General features: G+C 34.7%; 1 protein-coding gene across 7 annotated transcripts in view; it reads right to left on the bottom strand.

Annotated features, from left to right (window-relative positions):
- The window catches only part of MIPOL1 (mirror-image polydactyly 1), a 312,066-nt gene that overhangs the window by 169,936 nt on the left and 116,243 nt on the right, over nucleotides 1-25,887 (bottom strand). For 5 of the 7 annotated variants that reach the window (XM_088829480.1, XM_088829479.1, XM_088829476.1 and 2 more), the window contains one exon: nucleotides 3,463-3,525. The exons of the other annotated variants lie outside the window; for them this stretch is intronic. In XM_088829480.1, coding sequence (XP_088685606.1) covers nucleotides 3,463-3,525 — 63 coding nt within the window. The remainder of the gene's footprint in view (nucleotides 1-3,462; nucleotides 3,526-25,887) is intronic. 7 annotated transcript variants of the gene reach the window in all.

The raw sequence follows: 25,887 nt of genomic DNA on the forward strand, positions 1-25,887 counted from the left end.
TGAAGATACTGTTCTGCCTCAGTCTGGCATCTATTGTTGCTAATGTGAGGTCAATATTAGTCTAATAATCATTCTTTTATAGGTATGTCTTTACTCAATGGTTGCTTTAAAATCTGTAGTTTAACTTCAGAGTTCTTCAATTTTATATTCGAAGAGATGGATTTAATCTTTTAGATATTCTCTATGCTTCTCAAACCTGAAAAACTCATAGCTGTTATTTCTTGAAATGTTACCCAGTTCCCATTTTGAAACTCTTATAGGTCATATATTGGATTTATTCATTTTCCTTTCATATCTTTTAATATCCATTTCTCTCTGTATGTGTGTGAATTCTGAGCATCTATCATTCATTAGTGAATTGAGACTCTTGATTCTATCTTCAACTCTGTCTATACCTTTGTCTGTTCACTTATCTTTTAATGTCGATGACTAGTTTTCAGTTCTAAATATTTCCTTGTATTCTTTTTCAATTCTGTCCATCTACTTTTCATAGCGCTCTTCTTTTATATGTATTATTTAATGATGTCTCTGTTTAAACACTCAAGTTTCATACTCTTTCATTTTTTCCTACTATCTCAAATTCTAAATGGTCTTAACTCTTTTAATTGTGTTTCATAGTGGACTGTTTCCTTACATGGAGAATTCTCTTTTGTGGAAGTTTTGTCCACCTGTGTGTGGAAGAATTGTCCAGATTGGTTTTGCATTTGTTTCTTGCAAGGTGACCCAAAATTTTTACTTATCATGTCCATACATTTATGTAAATGTCTTAACTTGTGAATTCTCATCATGATAGTTATTATGCTGAGTGTCCAACCCTTCGATTTCTCAGGATGCTTGAGCCCTTTGCTCAGTCAAGACCAAAGACAAACCTCCTTGTCCTTTCCTAAACCAGTGAGTGGTTTTTTCCCCTAGATTCTCTTATAGTTTAAGGGGGTTTTTCTATGATTCTGGAAATTCATGCAAGGGTCTGGCCCCATCACAAGTAGTCCAATCATCAACACTTACAAGGGCAATAAAATTCAAGTTTTTAGCCTTGGAGTTCTATCCCTGGTCTTAGATCCCTAGTTAACTGGTATGTTTGTAACTACTTAGGTTAGCTTTCTTTCTTTTTTGGTTTCCTCTAAATTTTTATTCTTCATAGATTTTCTCACTTTCTGAAAAGACTGGGGAGGGGAGGAGAAGGGTACTTGTAGGCCAAAGTTTATATGAAAACCTGTAACCAAAGAGATAAATATAGCTTAATAAAGCTATTTTTGTGCTGAGGACATTTATTCACACTTTGTACTTGGGCTCAGTAGTCACTGCCATGCAGTATAAGAGGGACAGAAGATAAGGCCCAGGGACCACTCAATGTGGCAAGTGTCCCAAAGTGCTACACTTCCAGCTGTTAAATAATTTTCCCTAATTTAATGAATGAAAAGAAACAAAACAAGTGCTAGGGAAGAAGAATGTCCCTAAATTAACTAATATGTAATTTCTTCTATGGTTTTAGACAGTTTCATTTTGAACTGACACAATTAATAATAAATAACACAATATATTCTCTGTTCACATTGTGCCAAACATTAATGTTCTTAAAAGTTCTAATGCATAAATTAAGATCTAGGAGGATTTTTAAACATTTTTTATACTTAAAAAATTTTAATACTTAAATGGAACTTAATGAAATGCTATCTGTATATTGTCACAGTCGAATTGAAGCACTATTTATAATAGCCAGGACATGGAAACAACCTAAATGTCCATCAACAGAGGAATGGATAAGGAAGTGGTACGTACATACAAAGGAATATTACTCAGCCATAAAGAGGAATGAAATTGTGCCATGTGCAGAGACATGGATGGACCTAGAGATTATCATACAGAGTGAAGTCAGTCAGAAAGAGAAAAACAGCTATTATATATTAACACATACATGTGGAATCGAGAAAAATGGTACAGATGAATTGATCTGTAAAACAGACACAGAAGTAAAGAACAAACATATGGACACCCGGGGGGAACTGGGAGGAACCCGCTGAACTGGGAGATTGGGACTGACATATATACACTGCTATATATAAAACATAACTAATGAGAACCTATTGTATAGCACAGGGAACTCTACTTAATGCTCTGTGGTGACCTAACTGGGAAGGAAATCCAAAAAAGAGGGGATATAAGTATACATATAGCTGATTTACTTCGCTGTATAGCAGAAATTAACACAACACTGTAAAGCAACTGTACTCCAAAAAAAGTTTTTTTAAGTCTTTAGAGTCAATTCAGTTATTTGCAAGATGTGATTCTTAGTTTAGATACAGACTCAAAACAAAGAGGAAAAAGATATTTATAAGTATTGGAATTTGAAAACTAATTGAATGTTTCACAATATTAAAGAACTGTTAATATTTTTGGTATGATAATTGTGCTGTAATTATCTTTTACACAAAAGTCCACATCTTTAGGGCTTTCTAGGTGGGGCGCTGATGAAGAAACCGCCTGCCAAAGCACGAGATGCAGGTTCAACTGTTAGGTAGGAAGATCCCCTGGAGTAGGAAATGGCAACCCACTGCAGTATTCTTGCCACAGAAAATTCCATGGACAGTGGAGTCTGGTGGACTACAGTCCACTGGCTCACAGAGTTGGACACGCATGAGTGACTGAACATGCACTCATGTGCTTGGGTATACACGTGCCACATCTTTAAGAGATACACAAAAGTTATAGATGAAAAGGACATTATGTCTGGGATTCCCTGCAAGATAAAATGAGGAGGAGTATATGAGTGGGGGATATAGATAAAAAAAGATGGACAGCTGTTGTAATAGGGTGAAAAAATCTCAGAGGCTCATGATTCTATGCGCTATAGTGTCACTAATAAAAAGAAAAGAATTAAATTTGTCCCAGCAAACAAAACTAATTCTATAACATGAGTGAACTAAACACATAAAATATATAAAAAATTAATGAAAAAATTTTATTAAAGGATTTGACCCATATTTACTATATTATATTCACCAGTAATTTCCTTTTACTCATTACCCCGAATTGTGAAGAACTGTATCAAACAGAAAATATATTGCTATGATTCTGTCTCACCTTGTTTATTTCCTGAAAGAGTTGTTTTTGTTTTTTTTTTTAAGAATTCTCTAATACTGTCTAGGTTTATAACAGCTGCTGTTTCTCTTCCTGTACAATCTGCTTTCACTCACAAATCATGTTGATTGCATTACAATCAAACATCTTCCCACTTGGATGTTATACAACTCTTTCCCTTGCAGACAAAAAAATAATACCAGACTCTTCCAGTCAAAACAGAAACTACACTTTGGTGTCAATGTGAATTATGAACTTTGAGCTGTAGATGTTTGAAAGCACTTAGGATTATATAAATAACTTTTTATTCCTTTTCATTTAGGAGAATTTTAAAACAACACTTCATTTTAGATTTAAAAATAATAACTAGAATGCTTTTCTCACACGAAAATAACTTGGAATAGAGTTTTCCATTTCAAAAAGGTAACTTCTTTCTTCTTCAAAGCCCTGGCAAAATATCAGCAGTTTGGTTAAATGAATAATTTATACAATACTCAGAGTTTTAAAAAAAACAAAGATTAAAAAAAGAAAAACAATAATTATGTGAGTCTCTGAAAACACTTATGTTACAGCTGATACACACCCGTGTGCGTGCACATGCACACACACATACAGACAAATCATAAATCACTCAGTAAACACTCATCAAGCAATATACCAGCAATTACCAGGCAACATGCCAGACAATGACATGTTTGTACATATTTATACATATGTATCTTAATTATATTTACATATAACATTTCAAAACATCATGTGAAAGTAAATAAGGATTTAATAGCAAATACAGTAATTTATACTCATTTTAAACAACTAAATTGCTCAAAAAAGATTAAAATCACAACGTAAAAAGATTATTAGTAAACATAATAATTACTTAAAAAGATGTCAACATGTATATAGGTATTTAGTAAGCTATGCTATCAAAATAACATTTTTGTAATACTGTTTAAGATTATTTTGTTAGCAGTATTCATAAAATGCATTCATTTGAAAAATCATGATTTGCATCTCTATTTCAAGATAAAGGTTAACACATGTTATTAATGATAGTCAACCAACCCTCAGTGAGAAATCAGTATGTGCCAGGCTCTAAGAACTTTATATGTATTAAATCAGTCAATCTTCATGTGGACCCTATAGATTATATATTTTACCATTTGGCAGAGAAGGAAACAGAAACAGAGAGTAAAAAATACCTCCTTTAAACTCATGCAACTAATAAGGAGGATTCAACTGCAGGCAGAATAACTGTTTATCAACAAAACTGATAGTATACACACATAGGAAAATAGTAAAAGCAATGTAATAGCTAGAATTACAGAAAAAGTTAATGATGATGATGCTTGAGAATTTGAACTTTAAGGAAATATATAACATAGATTAGAATGGAAGATGAACTAGCAACCATTCAGGATTACTACATTTAACTCAGTTCACTGAACCTAAGCGAAATTGATAAAAACCTAGGCAATTATTTCTCAACTTGTAATAGCATATACTAAGACTAACATTATATCTAAAATCATAATGTTCTCTTTAGGAATACAAAACAGAAAAATTGCTATTCTTTTATTAATACTGGAAGTGTTTTAAATGAAGGCCTTATAAAAGCTACATACACATATATATGGATACATATTTATAGATATACACATACATACACATATTTTTATACCTATGTTATATAACAAATATATTTATGTATGAATATACAAAAAGATCTGAAATCATCAGGCCTTCACATGAAAATATCTATTTCTACTTTGTATAAACTGCAAATTCCAAGAAGGTAGAGCCCAAAGTGTCTGTTCATTGCTACATAGCAGGGTACCTAAAAAACAGGTGATACTAAATATGTATTTCCTATTTTACTGTATTCCCTGCTTATAAATGGCATTTAACCAATCATCCTTACTAAACCTGAAAGTCATCTTAAGCTTCCTCCTATCTTTATCCTAAAGTTGGAGGAAGTCCTATTCCTTCAACATGCTTTATTTTTTTATCCCCAATGTCATGCCTTTCATTCAACCTCTGATTTTTCACTAACTGTGAGAGTAAGTGTCATGTCTTCAGTCTCAAGTCCTTTCAAATTATCCTCTAAACTGGTAGTTCTCAAAGCAGACTGTAAATCAATATCACTAAGAGAGTTTAAAAAAAGAATGCTAGTACCACACTGCTTTGATGACTATATCTTTGCAGTATAGTCTGAAGTCTCAAGAACAGAAATATAGAGCAGTGGAACAGGATACAAAGCCCAGAAATAAACCCATACACCTACAGTCAATTAATCTATGACAAAGGAGGCAAGACCACACAATAGTAGAGTCTCTTCAATAAATGGTGCTGGGAAAACTGGACAGCCACATGAAAAAAATGAAGTTAGAACACTCTTTAACACCATACACAAAAACAAACTCAAAATGGATTAATGACCTAAATGTGACTGCATACTATAAAACTCTTAGAGGAAAACAGGGAGAATGTTCTCTGACATAAATTGTAGCAGTATCTTTTTCAATCCATCTCCTAGAGTAATAAAAATAAAAATAAACAAATGGGACCTAATTAAATTCAAAAGTTTTTGGAAAGCAAAGGAAACCATAAATAAAAGGACAATCCAAAGAATGGGAGAAAATATTTGCAAATGATGAGGTCAACAATGAATTAGTCTCTAAAATTTACAAATAGCACATGTGGCTGCTGCTGCAACCATAAAAACAAACAACCCAATAAAAAAATAGGCAGAAGATATAAAGAGACATTTCTCCAAAGTCATACAGATGGCTAAGAGGCATATCAAAAGATGCTCAACACTGCTAATTATCAAGAAATGCAAATCAAAACTACAATGAGATCTCACCTCACACCAGTCAGAACGGCCACTATAGAAAGGGAACCCTTCTACACTATTGGTGGGAATATAAATTGGTAGAGCCACTATGAATAACAGTACGGATGGCCCTTAAGAAACTAAAAACAGACCTACCATATGATCCAACAATCCCACTCCTGGGAATATAGCTGGAGAAAACCATGGTTTGCAAGCATACATGCAACCTAAATGGAGGTAACCCTTATGCCAATCAACAGATGAGTGGATAAAGAAGATGCAATACATAAATACAATGGAATATTACTGAGCCATCAAAAAGAATGAAACAATGCCATTTGCAGCAACATAAATAAATCTGGAGATTATCACCCTAAGTGAAGTAAGTCAGATAAAGACAAGTATCATATGATACTACTTATATATGGTATGTAAAAAAGGAAATACATATGAATTTATTTACAAAACAGAAAAAGACTCATAGACTTACAGAACAAACTTATGGTTACCAGTGGGGAAGGCTGCAGGGAAGGATAGATTAGGAGTTTGGGATTAACATGTACGCACTGGTATATTTAAAATAGATAACCCATAAGAACCTACTCTATGGCACAGGGGACTCTGCTTCAATATTCTGCAATAACCTAAATAGGAGAAGAACTGGAAAAAGAATAGACAAATGTGTATATACATACCTAACTGAATCATTTTGCTGTACACTTGAAACACAACATGGTGAATCAACTATACTCCGATAATAATAATTAAAAAAAAAAGAATGGATATGTGTGCATGCATGTGTTTTCAGGCTGCATCTCAGAGCTAACAAATACTCCAGAAAGGTCTTTCTAAAATACAACTTTAACCACTAACTCCTAATTGCCCTATCTTGATATTGTATATTGGTTTTCCCATTGCTTAAAGAATTAAAATTAAGTGTCATATCTCATTCTTCAATTGTACACCTGCTCAAGTTCAGACATGATAAATTATCCACAGTTCCCAAGATATGAATATTCCTTTCAACTTTCATGCCTTTGCACAAGTTTTTGCACATATATGATTTATCCACACAACACCAGACCCCATCTTAACACTGGGAAGCCCTCCTAGGGAATACCATCCCCTCCTTCGCTCTCTGAATTCACTGCCCTTTCTTTACGTTCTCATCTACAACCATTTGCTTGTCATTCTCCCTCACATCCACTACAATCCCAGGGACAAATCCAGCACCTGCTTCACTGAAGCTATATAATACATGCTTAAGAATACATGATGTGAATTTTTTTTTAAAGAAATGTTATTTTTCTCTATTAATTTCAATCTAAAATTAAAAGTATGTACCAGTAATCAATATTTAGGCTATCGTATACACATAAGCATGAATGCAGCATAATATAAAAACTGAAAAAAAATTATACTTATACTTAAAGAAAATAATTTTAAAATACAGGAATATGCCAAACCTTTTGATGATGATATATAATACGTACATCACACCACAAAGGTCTTGGTGTTCCCAATCTATCGTTCCCTTCTCCAGGGGATCTTCCCAACCCAGGAATTGAACCCAGGTCTCCCGCATTGCAGGTGGATTCTTTACCATTTGAGCCACCAGGGAAGCCAATTCATAGCCATAGGCTACCATTGTTCTGACTTGTAGTATCATGCGGAGGTTGACAAGATGATGGAGGAGTAGGTAGACGTGGAGTACAACTCTCTCCATGGTGCATTAAGAATATATCTACAAATGCAGCCATTCTCACAGAACACCAGTTAAATACTGGCGCAAGTCCTTGACCACCGGAAAAGAATATTTGGAATTTTCTCTAATATCATGAGTAATTTCACTTGTTTTTTAACTTTGTAAAAATACAATAAAATCATTAGTTGCAATCCTTTGACTTCCTTCAATCAACATATGTATTTGAGATTCATCTAAGCTTTTGTGTGCATGAGTACGTCATTCTTTTCATGTAAAATATTAATAATATTCCATGGTATGGAATTGTATGTATTTGTCCATATTTTTACTAAAGAAATGACAGTTGTCTTTAGTATTTGAATAATACAAATGAGCTCCTATAAATGTTTCTCTAAAATTCTTACAGTATTTTATATATATATACATTTTTTTCATTTTTCCTTGGATAAATACATAGAAATGTACTTGCTAGGTCACAAAGTGTATCTTGTTCAAGTGTCTAAGAAACTGTCAAGTAGTTTTCAAAACTGGTTGTTCCATTTTATATTCCCATTAGCAATGGGTCCTTGTTTCAGTTGCTATACATTCTCACCAATATTTACTGTTGTTGGTCTTTTTAAATTCAGATGCCATTGTGTATGGGTATCACATTTAACTTTGTGTTTCCCTGTTCACAAATTAAAATAATCTTTTCGTGTGTTCACTGAACATCTTTGAAGCTTCTCTTCCAGTCTTTGGCCAATTTTTTTTTTTTGGGTGCTTTTTACTCACAAATTGTGGGAATTATTTAAATATACTTAATGCAAGTCCTGTGTCAGACACATGAATTGCAAATATTCTCTCCTAGGCTATGGCTTACCTTTTTTTGTTTGTTTACTTGGCTCTGGCAGGTGAACTCTTAGTTGCAGCATGTGGGATCTAGTCCCCTGACCAGGGACCAAACCAGGTCCCTGCATTGGGAGCACAGAATCTCAGCCACTGGACCACCAGGGAAGTCCTACCTTTCATATTCTTAAAGTTGGCTTTTGACAAGCATTAGCTTTTAATTTTTTCAAAGTTAAGCTTATCACTTTTTTTTGTTGTTGCTATGGTTGGAGCTCTTTCTGCCCTTTCTGACAACTTTGCCTCCCTTGAGGTAATAAAGATATTTATCCCTGGTGTCTTACAACATCTTTAAAGTTTAAGTTTTCTTGTAAGTTTATAATCCACCTTGATTTTATTTTTGAGTATGGTGTGAGGATAGAGTTAAGGTTCCTTTTAATTCTATACTGATACTGAGCTGTTGTTCCACCATTATTTGCTGTAAATATATCCTTCCTCAGTGGACTGACCTGATGCCTTGGTCAAATGTCAAGTGTGTCACAAGCAAAAGAATAAAGTTAGACAACTTTCTTATTACATACAGAAAAGTTAACTTAAATTTGATCACAGATCTAAATGTAAGAAATAAAAGTATAAAAATCTTAGGGAGGAATAGGAGTAAATTTAGTGACATTGGGTTCGGCATAACCTTCTAAGCCTTCAAACAAAAGAAAAAAAAATAAATGGGACTTCACTACACTGAACAATTTGTGTGCTGCACATGGTTTCTCATATAATTAAGAGTGAAAAGAAAACTCACAGAAAGGGAAAATATTTTATAAATGATGTATCTGATTTAAAAGAAAAATCTTGTATCTACAATACAAAAAGAATTCTTACTACTCAACAACAAAAGGAAGAATAAAAACGTAACTAAACAATGGGCATGGAGAAGGCAATGGCGAGCCACCCCTAGTACTCTTGCCTGGAAAATCCCATGGATGGAGGAGCCTGGTAGGCTGCAGTCCGTGGGGTCGCTAAGGGTCGGACACGACTGAGCGACTTCACTTTCACTTTTCACTTTCACACATTGGAGAAGGAAATGGCAACCCACTACCCGTGTTCTTGCCTGGAGAATCCCGGGGACAGGGGGGCCCTGGTGGGCTTCTGTCTATGGGGTCACACAGAGTCGGACACAACTGAAGTGACGCAGCAGCAGCAGCAAACAATGGGCAAAGGACCAAAATAGATATTTCTCTAAAAAACATATATAAATGGCTAATAAGCACAAGAAAAGATAGTCAATATCAGTAGCCATTAGGGAAATGTAAATCAAAATGACAATGAGCAGAATGACACCTGCAAGATGGTAGACAAATAAGCTCCTCAATGGAAACAAAAAGTAAACAACATATGGACTAAAGCTTTGTGGAAATTCTAGAAAACAATTAAGGATCTACAGCAACAAAATGAACCCCCAACCAATTTGACACTCTCAATTGGTAAGAAAATTCGTGGCATATTTAGTTGACCTTCCTGGACTGTCTCCATGACTCATTACAATGATGTCAGTTGGGAAGAGACTGCCCAATTTTCAGCTACAGTTGCCATATGACACATAAATTCCATTTCCAGGTATATTCTCAAGAAAGTGAAAAAAGTATGTTCACACAAAAAGTTGTAAATGAACAGTCAGAGAAGAATTACTTGCAATAACCACAAAGTAGAAATAAATTATCTATCAACTGACAAAATGTGGTATATCCATATTATTATTTGGCAATTTAAAAAGGATTAATTTAGCTATAAAAGTACTGATACATGCTGCCACATGGGTGAATTGTAAATGCATTATATAAAGTCAAAGAAACCAATCACTAAAGATCACATTTTGTGTGATTCCACCACATAAAATGTCCAGAACAGGTAAATCTATGGAGACAGACAATACATTACAGGTTGCCTAGGGCTGGTGGAGGGGTGCTTTGCGGGACTGAATGGGAATGACTAATAATGGGTATAAAGTTTCTTCTGGGCTGATGAAAATGTTCCAAAATTTTGAGAATGTACAACTCTATGAAAACAATAAAAATGCTGAATTATAACTTTAACTATATTTATGGCTTCCCTGGTGGCCAGATGGTAAAGAATCTGCCTGCAGTGCAAGAGACCCAGGTTCAATTCTTGGGTTGGGAAGATCCTCTAGAGAAGGAAATGGCAACCCATTCCCGTATTCTTGCCTGGAAAATTTCATGGACACAGGAGCCTGGCAGGCTACAGTCCATGGGGTTGCAAAGAGTCAGACATGACTGAGTGACTGAGACTACTATTACTATGGCATGTAGAGCTCAATAAATCTATTAAAAATGTAAAAAAAATTAAGGAACTATACACAAGATCTGGGGCTTCCCTGGTAAAGAATCTGCCTGCAATGCAGGGAGACCCAGGTTCTATCCCTGGACCGGGAAGATCCCCTGGAGAAGGAAATGGCTACTAACTCCAGTATTCTTCCCTGGAGAATTCCATGGACAGAGGAGCCTGGTGGGTTATACAGTCCATGGGACTGCAGAGTCAGAAATGACTGAGCAACTAACACTTCACACAATAGATATGTTTCTGGGCTTGCTACACTCTTCTACTGATGTGTGCATGTGCAAAGCACAGTCTTGATTATTGCAGTTTTAGAGCAAGTCTTGAAATCAGATAGCATGAGTGCTCAAATTTCATTCTTTTACACTATTCAGGATTCATAATTGGTTCTAACTGCGAGACAATCTAGACAAAATCATTAACATTGTAGAAGGCTTGACTTTTACTTTTTATTCACTTTGACCTAATACACATTCTTCTCAATGGAAAGAAAAAACTATATGCTCAACCTTAAAATGTATCACAATAAATCTGAAAAGACTGAAATCATAGAGCATATTTCTGCTCACAAGGGAACTAAATGAGAAATTAACAAGAATAAGATATCTAGAATATCCCTAAGTATCTGGAAATTAAACATTGCTAGAATGCTCGATACGGTTCCACAGATCACTGAGATTATATTCTTTAATTTCATTTTTTTCTTTTCTTCAGGTTAGATAAATTCTACTGATCTGTCTTCAAGGTCACCAATCTTTACTGTACAGTCTCTAAACTACTATTAAGTATGTCCATTGAAGTTTTCATATCAGATATTACAATTTTAGTTTTACAATTAAGTTCTTTCTAGAGTTTCGTTTCCTTGCTGATATTGCCCAGCAGTTCACACATTGAGAACACTTTTCCTTTGAGTCTTGGAAGAAACTTAAAGTAACTTCTTCAAAGTTCTGATTCACTAATTCAGATTCACTGTTCTGAATCTGTAATATATTGAGTATGTCAAGATTTGTTTCTGCTAACTATATGTTCTCTGGACTATGGCTCACATTTATCTACTTCTAGTATTTTTAATTATATGCTGGTCAATGTGAGTGGTTCACTGTAAGGTATCTATATATGCTGTCTTTCTTTGAAGAGTGTAGATTTTTCCTCCAGGAAAGAGTGAAGTTATTGCTTAATTCCTTTGCACCAATCAAACATATTTTTATAATTTATTTGAACAGGTCTATTCTAGTTCTGAACTTAATCTGAGGTCCTGAATCTTTACTTAGTGCTGCTCTGACTGATATATAGACAGAAGGCATATGTGGCTATTCAGATTTAACTGTACATTAATTAAAATTAAATAAAGTTTAAAACAAATTATTCTTTTGCACTAGCCACATTTAAAGTGCTCAGGAACCAAATGTAGTTCACGGCTACCAAACTGAACAATGTAGAAATATTTCCATTGTTACAGAATATTCTATAATCTACATTCAGGCTTGGTCCTTAATCTAAGGAAGAAATCAAGTGAATGTCCAAGGTTCTCACCAAGCTTTCTCTACTTGATAGACCAGATCTCCAACTTCTCCATTTAACTCACAGTACTCTGGCAGTGCTTTTAAGCCACTTGCATGCAAGCCCTGTGCATGAATTGCAAAACTCTTGGATGAGGACTGAAGAGTCTAAGAGGAGAGTTCTGAAATCACCTTTTCTGGATTCTAGTAGAACACATCTAGAAATGTTACTAACATTGAGTTGTTAATAACGTAAGAAACTAAAAAAGATTAAAAATGCAAGTAATATTTCCCTGAATAGAAAAGTAAGCCAAAAACTAACTTATCATTTATCCATTCAATCCACCCCTCTTTGATCTCTCTTCCCTACCATCCTAATTCTCAGTGTATTCTAACTGGCAATGTATGGATATGACACACACTGTTCTAGGAGTAAAAGAAGAGAAGGGCAGGATAATAAAACAAAGGGAGTAATCTGAACAGGCTGCCCAAAAAAAGAAGAGAGAAAAATAAAAGCCACAGAACCCCTTGATTTCAGTAGTATCTGTTGCATCCTGGGAAGAGGCACCACTTCCACTATGCCACAACTTCTAAGGATCTCAATCTGTTGGTCCAGCCTTCAGGTCTAACAAGAAGAAAATGATATGTTAACACTGAGGCTATTATATTTCACATCTAACATATGAATCGTTTATTATGTCAATGCTTATAATTATACTTACTACACAGATGTTGTCAAGGCTGTATATTGTTACCCTGCTTATTTAACTTATATGCAGAGTACATCATGAGAAACGCTGGGCTGGAAGAAGCACAAGCTGGAATCAAGATTGCTGGGAGAAATATCAATAACCTCAGATATGCAGATGACACCACCCTTATGGTAGAAAGTGAAGAACTAAAAAGCCTCTTGATGAAAGTGAAAGAGGAGAGTGAAAAAGTTGGCTTGAAGCTCAACATTCAGAAAACAAAGATCATGGCATCTGGTCCCATCACTTCATGGCAAATAGATGGGGAAACAGTGTCAGATTTTATTTTTTTGGGCTCCAAAATCACTATGGATGCTGATTGCAGCCATGAAATTAAAAGACGTTTACTCCTTGGAAGGAAAGTTATGACCAACCTAGATAGCACATTAAAAAGCAGAGACTTTACTTTGCCAACAAAGGTCTGTCTAGTCAAGGCTATGGTTTTTCCAGTGGTCATGTACAGATGTGAGAGTTGGATGTGAAGAAAGCTGAGAGCCGAAGAATTGATACTTTTGAACTGTGGTGTTGGAGAAGACTCTTGAGAGATCCTTGGACTGCAAGAAGATCCAACCAGTCCATTCTAAAGGAGATCAATCCTGGGTGTTCATTGGAAGGACTGATGCTAAAGCTGAAACTCCAATACTTTGGCCACCTCATGCGATGAGTTGACTCACTGGAAAAGACCCTGATGCTGGGAGGGATTGGGGGCAGGAAGAGAAGGGGACAACAGAGGATGAGATGGCTAGACGGCATCACCAACTCGATGGACATGAATTTGAGTGAACTCTGGGAGTTGGTGATGGACAGGGAGGCCTGGCGTGCTGCGATTCATGGGGTCGCAATGAGTCGGACATGATTGAGCGATTGAACTGAACTGACACTGATGTTGAATTATAAATATGTTTATATAAAATTTAAGAAAACTTAGTTTGCAATTTCCAGATTTTAGGGTGATCACCTAAAATATTAAATAGATTTGAAATTATAATTCTAGCAGTTAAATTAAAAGGTACAATTCAAACTTAATAACACTTCTTCAATTTCATTAATAAAAAGTATAGAACTGCTTTGAGTTTTTGTTTTGTTATGAATTATATCAGAAAAGTATTGCATTTCAATAGTTTAATATGAACAATCAGAACTAATTAACAGTATAACAATATTTTACAACTGAAATAATTAAAATAAACTATAAAATTACTACATAAAACAGGTCTGATCTAGCTTATTTACTTTCTATAATCTCTTCATTGCTGCAAAACCATTTATTTCTAAGATGACGATTTTACTTCTCTGGTTAATTCAACTACTAGGCTGTGGTACTCTGATCCTTTCTGTACAGTCATAACCTTGTAATGCTGAACCTTGTACTTAGCTAATGGTCAGGAAAACAAAATTCAGTAAATAATACCATTGTAATGAATTGGTGCTTAAGTAAACTTCAGTGGATTTTCTCCAAATCCATAAACAAACAACAGTATAACCTAAATGTTAAGTTGACAGTTATTGCACAAAAGGATAGAGATGCTTCTTATACTTATTGTAAGACACAAAGCAGAGTTCAGGAAATAGTATTAGTACTGACTGGACGACAGCCATAGTTTAATAGTTTATTAAGCTCATTTTCAGTTATTGTATTCCTGGAATCACAGATGCCTCCTCCTCTTGGTTTGCAAACTCTGTTTGTTTGCTATTATAAATGTTGTAATCTCAATACAGCTGTCAATTACCTAAGTACTCACTCTTAATTTTCTTGCTGTATAATGTGTGTTGCCCAAACATTGTGATATCCTAACAGAAGCCACTTCAACTTCTAAGATTACAAGAGAGAAACTAAAAAATTGTGTGATAAATCAAAGTATCAACAAGTTGAAAATTCTCTTGGAGAGATAAGACTTTAATTATTTTTGAACATGTAACTATAAGTATCATTCTCCAAAGGAAAGCAGTAAATTACTTGTGGTCTGATTTAGTGACTACTTTAGCAAACACTTTGTAAATTTAGGCACTTCCTAGTTGTTCAGCAGAGTTAATCATTTCACCAATTCTCATTTATTTATTTGGCTGCACCACATGGCTTGCCAGATCTTAGTTCCCTGGCCAGGGATCAAACCTATGCCCCCTGTGTAGAAGCACAACGTCTCAAACACTGGACCAGGGAATTCTCTATTTCACCTATTTTTTAAAAAAAACTATTTGCACATTTTTGAAACTGTTTTCATTTTATACATATTCAGAACTTTCCTGGTGGCACAGTGGATAAGAATCCACCTGCCAATGCAGTAGACATGGGTTCGACCCCTGGCCCAGGAAGATTTTACATGCCATGGGGCAACTAAGTCCATAGACCACAACCTCTGAGTCTGCACTCTAGAGCCCGTGAGCTGACTACTGAAGCCTGTATGCCCTAGAGCCCATTCTTCACAAGAGAAGACGCTGCAATGAGAAGGCCACACACCACACTGAAGAGTAGTCCCTGCTCACCACAATTAGAGAAAGCCCATTCAAAGCAAGGAAAACCCAGTGCAGCCAAAAACTAATTAATTAATTAAAAATAATCTATATACGCAAACCCATGAACATCATCCAAACCATTTGACAGGAATCAAGAGCAATCTCAGTAGAAAAGTAAGTCAACTCTGTATTTAGCTCCCTCAAGTCAACTAAAACTTGCATTCTCTCCTGCCTTAATTCTTTCTCTCTTTTTTTTTTTTTTGGTAATTAATTTATTTTTTATTGGAAGCAAATTATTTTACAATATTATATTGGTTGGTTTTGCCATACATTGACATGAATTCGCCCCGGGTTTACATAAGTTCCCCCTCCTGAACCCCCCTCCCACCTCCCTCCTCCCTTTATCCTCCCTCCCGGTCATCCCTGCATGCCAGCCCCGAGCATCCTATAACATGCATTGACACTGAACTAGTGATTCGTTTCACATATGACAACATACGTGTTTCAATGCCTTAATTCTTTCTCTTACTTACCCTTCCTGCACTTTTGGTGCTGGGGACTTTGGAAGTACTTTTTCATTGCCAAAATACTTCCATACATTCTTAAGCTTAATCCCTTTATTTCCTCAGCTTGATTAAAAAAAAAAACAAACTAGTCACTTCCAGTGACATCTTCATCTGCACTCTCGCGAGTAGAGCCTACTCTACGTTCTAATACTGTAATGTCAAAGACAGGAAAAAAGAACATGTAATTTTCCTGGTTCCCAACTCTCATTTCCAGTCCACTAATCCTTCATTAAACAACCCTTTCACTTTTGAAGTTTCTGTTATCCATTCAAAGTGTGTGGTCCATGGGCTAGAAGTGGTCCGAAACTGATACTGCCAAAAAGCTGGTACTAAAATTCAGAAGCAGCATCAAACATTTTACAGGAATTTCGCAGAGCAAATTTTATGGCTCTGAACTCATTAAATGAATGTTAGCTTGAATTCTGCATGTCTATATATTTTTTCATTTCATCTTTTGATAAGTCATTTTTACTGTATGTTAAAAAAGTAGTGGTCCGTAACACATTGGAAAATATCTTTTTAAAAACTAGATTTCACCACAGTGTGAGAAGCAATGATTTGGATGACTTGCTTCATATCTATAACACTGTGATCTGACAACCAAGGTTATTTTCCCACATTAAAAAAATTTTTTTGCTTGTCAATATTCTAGACAGAAGCAAGAATCACCCACACAACACTCTAGCTTTACCATTTCTTGACACATTTATTCCAATAAAATTTAACTTCAAACAATATCCTCAGCCAGTATCTTGTTTTTAGTCCTCCTTAATCCTTGATTCTGAAATTCTACTCCTGGATCACAACCTTTCATTTTCCTACCTTCTTACTAAAACTGCTCTTTATTGTTCTTACCAGAATACACACTTTCTCTGGATGTGGATTTGCCTTCTTTGAATGCAACACTTCTGCAAAAACAGCAACCCATGAACTTACAGAAGGCCTCACATGAGATTCCACACAGCACTGTTCTTATGAAGGAACTCACTTCATAGCACATGAAGCGTGGTAATGGGCTCATGCTCCTGAACTTGATCTTAACAAGTTCCACATCAACCTGATGCAGCTGACTTGATAAAACAGTGAAAACAGAATTTTGAAGACTTAAATATAGTGCCAGGTACATGGCAATAACTTTCGGAGCTAGGACAAGGTTCTCTGTGACAATGTTTATGTTCTAAATAATAGTATGGTACTTTTTCATTCACAGTCGATATTCATGGGTCTAGTAATCAAGAGGTTGATATGGGAATGGCTTTACTATTACCCAGAGTGATCCAATAGCAAGATTTTTGCTTCCCATCTCTGCAAACTGAGATTCTGCTAATCCATAGGTGGTAGTTCCAACGGGAGAGAAAAATTCCACTTAGTGACCTAACAAAAATCCCATCATGCTGGAAGTTGAAACTGTTACCTGGCCATGTAGAGCTCCTCATGTTTCTCAATCAATATGTAAGGAAGGAGGTAAATGTACAGGCCAGGGAGACTAATTCTGACTACCTGCTTCCCCTAGGTAGTCAGAATTAGTTTCCCTGGCCTGTACATTTACCTCCTTCCTTACATATTGATTGAGAGACATGACTACCTAGGGGAAGCAGCGGAGAAGGCAATGGCAAGCCACTCCAGTACTCTTGCCTAGAAAATCCCATGGACGGAGGAGCCTGGTAGGCTGCAGTCCGTGGGGTCGCTAAGGGTCGGACGTGACTGAGCGACTTCACTTTCACTTTTCACTTTCACACATTGGAGAAGGAAATGGCAGCCCGCTCCTGTGTTCTTGCCTGGAGAATCCCAGGGACGGGGGAGCCTGGCGGGCTTCTGTCTATGGGGTCACACAGAGTCGGACACGACTGAAGTGACTAAGCAGCAGCAGCAGCAGGGGAAGCAGAGCTGCTATTATACATTGGGGGTAAGGAGGGATATATCTAGAATACAGGAGACCACTCACAACATCTCTCATAGACATCTTATTTATCACATCCACCAATATCCTTAAAAATGAGGGTGAAATAAAAATATATGGAGATAAATAAGAATGGAACTAAAGAAGAGCAGATGTATATTAGAGAAGAGAAAGAGAGAGAGAAAGGAAAAATGAAGGAACAAATGAAAGAAGTGAGAAAGGGAGAAAGGGCAGGGAGGGAAAGGGAAAATAATGAGGGAAGAAAAGAAGAAAGGATGTGTGGAAGGAAGACCGGAAGGAAAGAAAGAAGGGCTAAAAGATGTTATTCGGGTAAAAAAAATAACAAATAAGGAAAATTCATTCCAACATGAACAAATAGGGAATACTGAAAATCAATAATGGATAAACAAAGAGTTTATTTTTAATTCTCATAATTTCTTTAAAAAACTATTTCCATCAAAATAAAAATATGTCAATATATTAAGAAGGGTGATAGCAAATGAAATTTTACTGTTTTAAGATTCTTCAATTTAAACCATGTAATATACTATTAATATCAAGAAGATCGTGAGAAATACCATGGATTTAAAAAAAAAAAACTAAAAATTGTTAAGATGTCAAATCTCCTTCCATTTCAATGATCTACTAATTCAACACAATCTAATGATAATCCCACCAGGCTTTTTATAGAAGTTGAAAATCTGGTTTTAATATTTATAGAAAATTACAAAGATTCTATAACAACAAAAACAGTCTTAAAAGAGAACAAAGTTGGAGGACAAGCAATGCCCGACATCACTGATTTACAGTAATCAAAGTAGGGCGACACTGGCACAAGCATAGGAAAACATCATTAAGACAGAATAGTATGTTCATAAACAGGTACAAGGTAAAGAAGTCGCCTGCCAATGCAGGAGATGCAAGAGACACGGGCTCAATTCCTGGTCGGGAAGATCTGATAGAGGTGGAAATGACAACCCACTCCAGTATTCTTGCCTGGGAAATCCCATGAAAAGAGGAGTCTGGCGGGCTACAGTTCATGGGGTCACAAAGAGTTGGACATGTCTTAGCAATGGAGCATGCATGCATGGCCAATTAATTTTCAAAACATGTCACCAAAGCCATTCAACGGGGTAAAAAACACCTTTTCAACAAACAGTGCTCGAACAGCTGAATAAAATGATCCTGAATCTAATGGCATACACAATAGTTAACTCAAAGTAAATCACAGATAAGAAGTGAAAACTAAAATGATAAAGCTTGTAGAGGAAAATAGGACAATATCTTTGTAATCTTGGGGTGAGGACACATTTCTTAGACAAGGTAGATTACAATATTGCTATACCATCATATATGAATGCATATATATGGAATATAGCCCAGGGGGTTGCAAAGAGACATGACTAAGCAACAGAACAACAACATATATGAAATCTAGAAAAATTGTACAGATGAACCTATTTGCAGGGTAGGAAGGAGAGGCACCGATGCAGAGAATGGACTTGTGGACACAGCGGGGAAGGAGAGGGTGGGGTGAACTGAGGAAGTAGCACTGACATATATACACGACCTTGGGTAAAACAGCTAGTGGCAAGCTACTGCTTAACACAGGGAACTCAGCTAGGTGCTCTGTGATGACCTAAAGCGAGTGGAAAGGGGTGGGTTGAGAGGGAGCATCGAGAGGGAGGTGATATATGTACACATATGGCTGATTCACGATGTTGTAAGCAGAGTAACACAACAATGTGAAGCAATTCTCCTTCAATAAAAAGATACGATAGCTCAGATTTCATCAAAATTTAAAACTTGGTCCATCAAAATACAGAATTAAGAAAATGAGTAATCAAGAGAAGACTAGGAATAAATATTTTTACTACATATATCAAATACCTTTATATAGAATATACAAATCAATAAAAGTCAAATCACTCTATTAAAAGATAGGTAAAAGACTTGAACAGATGTTCAAAAAGTAAGTATATAAATGATCAATAAGCACATGAAAAATTGCTATTAGTCACTAAGAGATATGAATTAGAACCACAATGACATACATATTATTGCACAACTAATAAAACAGTTATAATTAAAAATACTGACAATTGTTGGTGAGTATATGGAGCAATCAGAATGTCCATAAATTGCTGCTGAGACTGTAACATGATAGAGCAACTTCAGTTAGCAATTTGTGATCCCACAATTACATTTTTAGATTTGTAACCAAGAGAATGAAAACTTACGTCCACAAAAAGGCTTGTATAAGAATTCTCATAGTAGCCTTAATGATAATGAAGAAAAACAGGACAAATCCAAGTTTCCTGTTCCATCAACAGGAAAATGAATAAGAAATGCAAGATTATATACAATGGAATACTTATCAATAAAAAGGAAAGAGCAATATGGATGAATATAAATATTGTGCTGCCAATTGTGCAATTGTTTAATCTACTTGCACAAAGTTCTAGAATATGTAAAATAAATCTGTGGTTAAAGACAGAAAAGTCTGTAGGGTGATACTTTGGGATCTTGTGTTCCCCAAAGTGGTTTCCCTTGATGCCTTTGGGGTCCATGGATGGTCTGCACCTGAATCAATTATTACATTTTTCCAATTCTATCTTTGCTTAGACACATCAGCTGGCATTATTCAGAAAGAATGGTCCCTGGCCCTCAGTCATCTTTTTTATAAATAATTATTTTGAAAAAACAAAAAAAACAAATAGAAAAGTCATTTGGGTGGGGCAGATGTGATTGGTAGGGAAGGGAAACAAAATGAGGGGACTTTCTTGGGATATGGAAATGTTCTCTAGCTTCATACGGATGTGGTCATGTGGGTAAAAATATTTGTCAAAACTTGTCAAATTGCTGATTTAATATTTACATATTTCATTTGTGTGTAAACTGCATTTGAAATAAAAACTGTAAATAAAAAGTAAATATGTTAATAGTGAAAAACATTCCATTTTCAAGGATCACTAAACCAAAATAACACTCATGAAGATCTAGTAATACATTTATGACTTACAGACATATTTATTGACAAAGTTTCCAGATAAATTATAACTTAGAAATATATTTCATTATATATTCTAACCTACTAATAAAGACTGGTAATTTTTTACTGCAACAGGTTAAATAATGTTAACAAGGAGTTTATAACTTGAGAATTTTTTTCAAGGGTTTATAATACTGAAACAGGCTACTAGTAACAGTAAAAACCATTATCCCCTGAATCATTGCAAGTATCAACATTAGATATTTAAATTAATTCTAGGAGGTGGCTTGAGAATCTGATCTTTTGTGATCCCAGAGCTTAGTATTATGATAGATGAGTCAAGTAGCAATTAATCAAACAAACCTGTAGGTAAATGTACAGGCACAGCCACAGAGTCATTTTCAAGAGTGAAGGCCTTGATGCTGAGAATCAAAGTTTTATTTTAAAAAGTGTCCTAATACTTTGGACTAAAGACATACATTTTATAGTGAATGATACATTCAGATATCTTTATGTTACCCCTGCACTACCTGTGTAAACAAGTCAAATAATTTTACTACATATTTGGTTGCATGTTCCTGTGTTTTTGAAAATAAAATTTAGCAGAAATATAATCAACCAAAATGCTAACTGAAAATTTACCTTATGAAATCAGAGATGCAATGAAGAAACAAAATCACAGCAATTTGAATTTTTATGCCCAAATGGCAGTTTATGATACTATCAAGTAGTTTTCCAAGATTAATATAAAATATGGGATTTTTAAAAATCATAAATTTATAACTTACACAAAAAATGTCACAAAGTCTTTAGAATAAAGATGCTTTCATGCCAAAACTTTATAATACAGACTCCTCAAAACTTAGAGACTTCTGCTAATTATCAAATGTGTTCATGGCTTAAATCCACACTCCCTTCAATCCTGCCTAACACCGCTTTTTCTAGAAAATAAGGATAGGTTTACTATTACACTGAAGAACAATGTATCAGAGAAAATGGTATTGCATACTTAACATGGTCTATTATATTTTAAAAAGTATTAGTTGCAATGCTGGTGAAGACTAATTTTTAGGGAAATAATTTCAGTTTTTGATATTTTAAGATGGCAAAATTACATGTGGACCTTTAGGAATGATATGCTGAAATACAGTTTTAACAGAATAACCCACAAGAATTAACACAGAAAAAGAATAATAGAAATTCTAGATCTACTTCAAAAAAGATGAAAATCTTAAGAAAAAAAAAAAATCAGTCCTCAACAGCAAGAGGCAAGCTTAGAAAAACATGTATTTCCTACCCACACAAGCATATAAGACTCAAATAAATGTGATCATCTAAGATATATTGTGATCTCAAGTGTATAACTTTCTAGAGAAAGCAAAACTAATTAATAATGTAAAAATATCACATTGGTGATTGCTACTGGGGAACAGCAAGGTCATGGGTTAACTGAAAAGAGAATGGGGGAAATTTCTGGAGTGATAACTAATGATATGCTGTGCTGAAGAATTCAGAGGATAAAGTACTGATGCCTGCCTTCACCTGAAATTCATTAAGTGAGTGAGGTGAACTGATGGACAGAGGAAAGGATGGATAAGGCAGAGATAATATAACAAATCAAGCTTAGCAAAATGCTAACGATTTTTGGATTAAGGATTCCAGGTGATGAGTGCCATACGTTGAAAATATGTCATCAGAAAATGTTAGGGAAAAAGGGTTGAAACAGTAACCCTAAAGACTTGAGAACTTAATTACATGGTTTCAAAATAAGTAAGACAAAAGTTAACAGAATTAAAAGAAGAAAAATTCATCATGATCATTTGATACTTTAAACACCTCCCTCAGAAATATATACAACAAGCAAGAATAAATCTATGAATATAGAACTGAAAAACATGATTAATCTACTTGACCTAAATGACATAGAGAAAAACACTACATTCGGCAACTACAGAATACATAATATTTTAGAGTACACAGCTCATGTAACAAATACAACCTGTTTTGGGGTCAGAGCAAAGTATTAACAAATTTCTAAGGACTGAAATCACCTAGTTTGTTTTCTTGTCACCATGGAATTAAATTCTAATTTAATGACAAAGATAATATCAAATCTAATGTTTAAGTGTTAAGCAACACACTTCTACATGATTCATAGATTCAAGAAAAAAAATCATATGTAGAAAATAACAAATATTTTAAGGTATATAATAATGAAATACAAACATATCAAAAACTTGTGGGATGCGACCAAAGTGGTATACAAAGAAAAATTAATAGTTTTTATGAAAAGATCAATGGTTTGGAAGATTCAACATTGCTAAGAGGCCAGTCTTTCTCTAGTTGATCTTTATAGGACATGCAATTCTCATCAGAATACTAGTCAAATTTTTTTGTTTTTTTCATGAAAAATGACAATCTGAACAAAGGACCAAGAATCCAGAAACAAGCCCACATACATACAGCCACCCGATACATTAGAATTCACTGGAGGCAAGAGGAAAGGAGTTGATCTTTTAAATACATGATACTGGGTCCAGACAAGTGGATATCCACATGAAGAAAATGATGTACCTTGAATATATAAAAATTAACTGGAAATCAATGAAGACCAAATGTGAAAGCAAAAATAATCAAGCTTCTAGAAGAAAGCACAGCAGAATGTGTTCATAACTCTGAGAAAGCAAGGGGTTCTTAAACAAGACACAAAATACATTAACTACTAGGAAAAAAAATGAGAAAATCTACTTCATTAAAATTAAGAATTTTTGATGACAAAAGACAGCATTGAGAGAATAAAAGTGCAAGTTCCAAATTGTGCAAGTCATTTGTATCCAAATTACATAAATCAATAAGAAAAAACAAGTTTAATATTGGGCAAAAGACTGACACTTCACAAAAGAGGATATCAAAATGACCAATAAATACATGAAGAGAAGATCAACATCATTAGTGATTAAGGAAACACAAATTAAAGCCTAATGAAATGCAACTACATCTCGATCAAAATGATAGAAATTAAAATAAATAGTGATAGCAAGTGTTAACCCTGGCAGCTAAAGAAGTTCTTATACTGCTGGTGTAAACTGGTGAAACAACTTCAGGAAAATGTTTAGCATTACCTACGAAAGCTAAATATGTGACAGCTATTCTCCTGTGTATATACCTGAATATGTTCCAAAAGTAGTGAATGCTGATGCCCACCAAAAGACATGTAAAGAACCACCACAGGACTTCACTCCAATAAATCAAAAAGAGAAACAATATACATTTCTAACACCTGTTATTTGCATACAATAGGACGTAACACTATATGAAAAAGATAAACCGCTGATAACTGTAACAACACACCTCAACATATTGGCATAAACAACATTGGATGAAGGAAGTTAGACGCGGAAGAGTACGGAGCGTGATTGCTTTTGTATCAAGTTTACAACATGCAAAATGACCTAGGGGTTAGAAGTTAGAAGGTGTTAGAAGTGAGAATAGTGACTACTCTTGGAAAGGAATTCTGACTAGGAAGAGGCATGGAGGAATCCTCTGGAGTGCTGCTCTTGTACTATAAAATGGGGTCAGTATTCACCAAATTTTCACTTAAGATTTGTGTTCCTTCCTATAAGTCATATATTTATTAAACTGTTTTTTTTTTAATGCCAGTTTAGCTTTCAAATCTATTCCTCTATTATTTTTCTTGTTTAATAGACTCTCATTATCTCTTGCCTGAATCATTTCAATAGTATCCCAACTATTTCCTCAGCTATGGACTTATACTATACCATTCACTTTATGCAGTGCTGACCAGAAATCTTGTTCAAGAATATACTTTCCATATTACCAGAAAACTAAAAAAAATTTCAGGAGACCCAACTGCATGGAAAATAAAGTCTAAATCCCTAAGCATTTTATTCATCCAAATTCAACTTGGATGAAATCTCAACATTTCTGTGTACAATTTTTATATGAAGGCAGTACAAAAATCTATATTTATTTAAAGTGCTTATACTCTTTGATTTAGTATTTCTACTTCTAAGAATTTTCCTTAAGGAAATAAACATGGATGTACATAATAATTTACCTACAAAAATGCTCCTGATATCAAAAAGAAAAAAAATAACTACCTCTCCAAATAGCATATGAGTTCAATAAATCTTAATATAAACATTTATAAAAATATAAGAATATCTGACAAAATATAAAATCAAAGTGAAAAATTAGGTTATCAAGTAGTATATATGATATGCATTGAAAAAAAGACAAAGGATCTGTGTATGACTGCTTCCCTTCTTGCTTATCTATACTTGTCCTAAGTTATCTATAGTTTCAAAAAGCTGTAAAAATGTTGTAATAAGAAGAAAGAAAGTTATTAGAACAGATCAAATATCAACAATACATTTCAGCAAGATGGACTGGAAAAAAATGCACAGGCAAATAATTGTATGATAGACAGGAAAGCAAATTAACAAACTGACAGGGGAAAAAATTAATAAAAATTTATGGTAACAATAATAAAGAATGTTAAACATGTTTCCTACTTTTCTTGAAAAATGAAACTTTAAATGTTATGATTTATTTTCAAGTATGAGTTTTTTGTCAAACTTCTAATAATTTAACAGATCATTAATTTGCATTTATTAAGTGTTAGTTATTACACGAATTACAAGGGATATAAAGTGAAAGCAACACTTAACAATGGAAGAGATTTGGAAACTTGGTTATGCTTTCCTCTGCTAATGTGGAACATTACCTTTGATGGTTACATCACTGGCCAGGAATCTGGGTTTGCTCTTCAAGTAGATTTGTTAAAGTTTATTTACACATAAACTGAGACAACTCCAGTCATCCTGAGGGGATCCACAGGGGATTGGTTCCAGGAGTTCCTGCATATACCAAGACCCACTGAAGCTCAAGTCCCTTATATAAAATGCTGTAGTACAATA

The sequence above is a fragment of the Moschus berezovskii genome, chromosome 21 (genome assembly GCF_049115385.1).
Source record: "Moschus berezovskii isolate FMDL1 chromosome 21, NW_MosBer_1.0, whole genome shotgun sequence".
NCBI lineage: Eukaryota > Metazoa > Chordata > Mammalia > Artiodactyla > Moschidae > Moschus > Moschus berezovskii.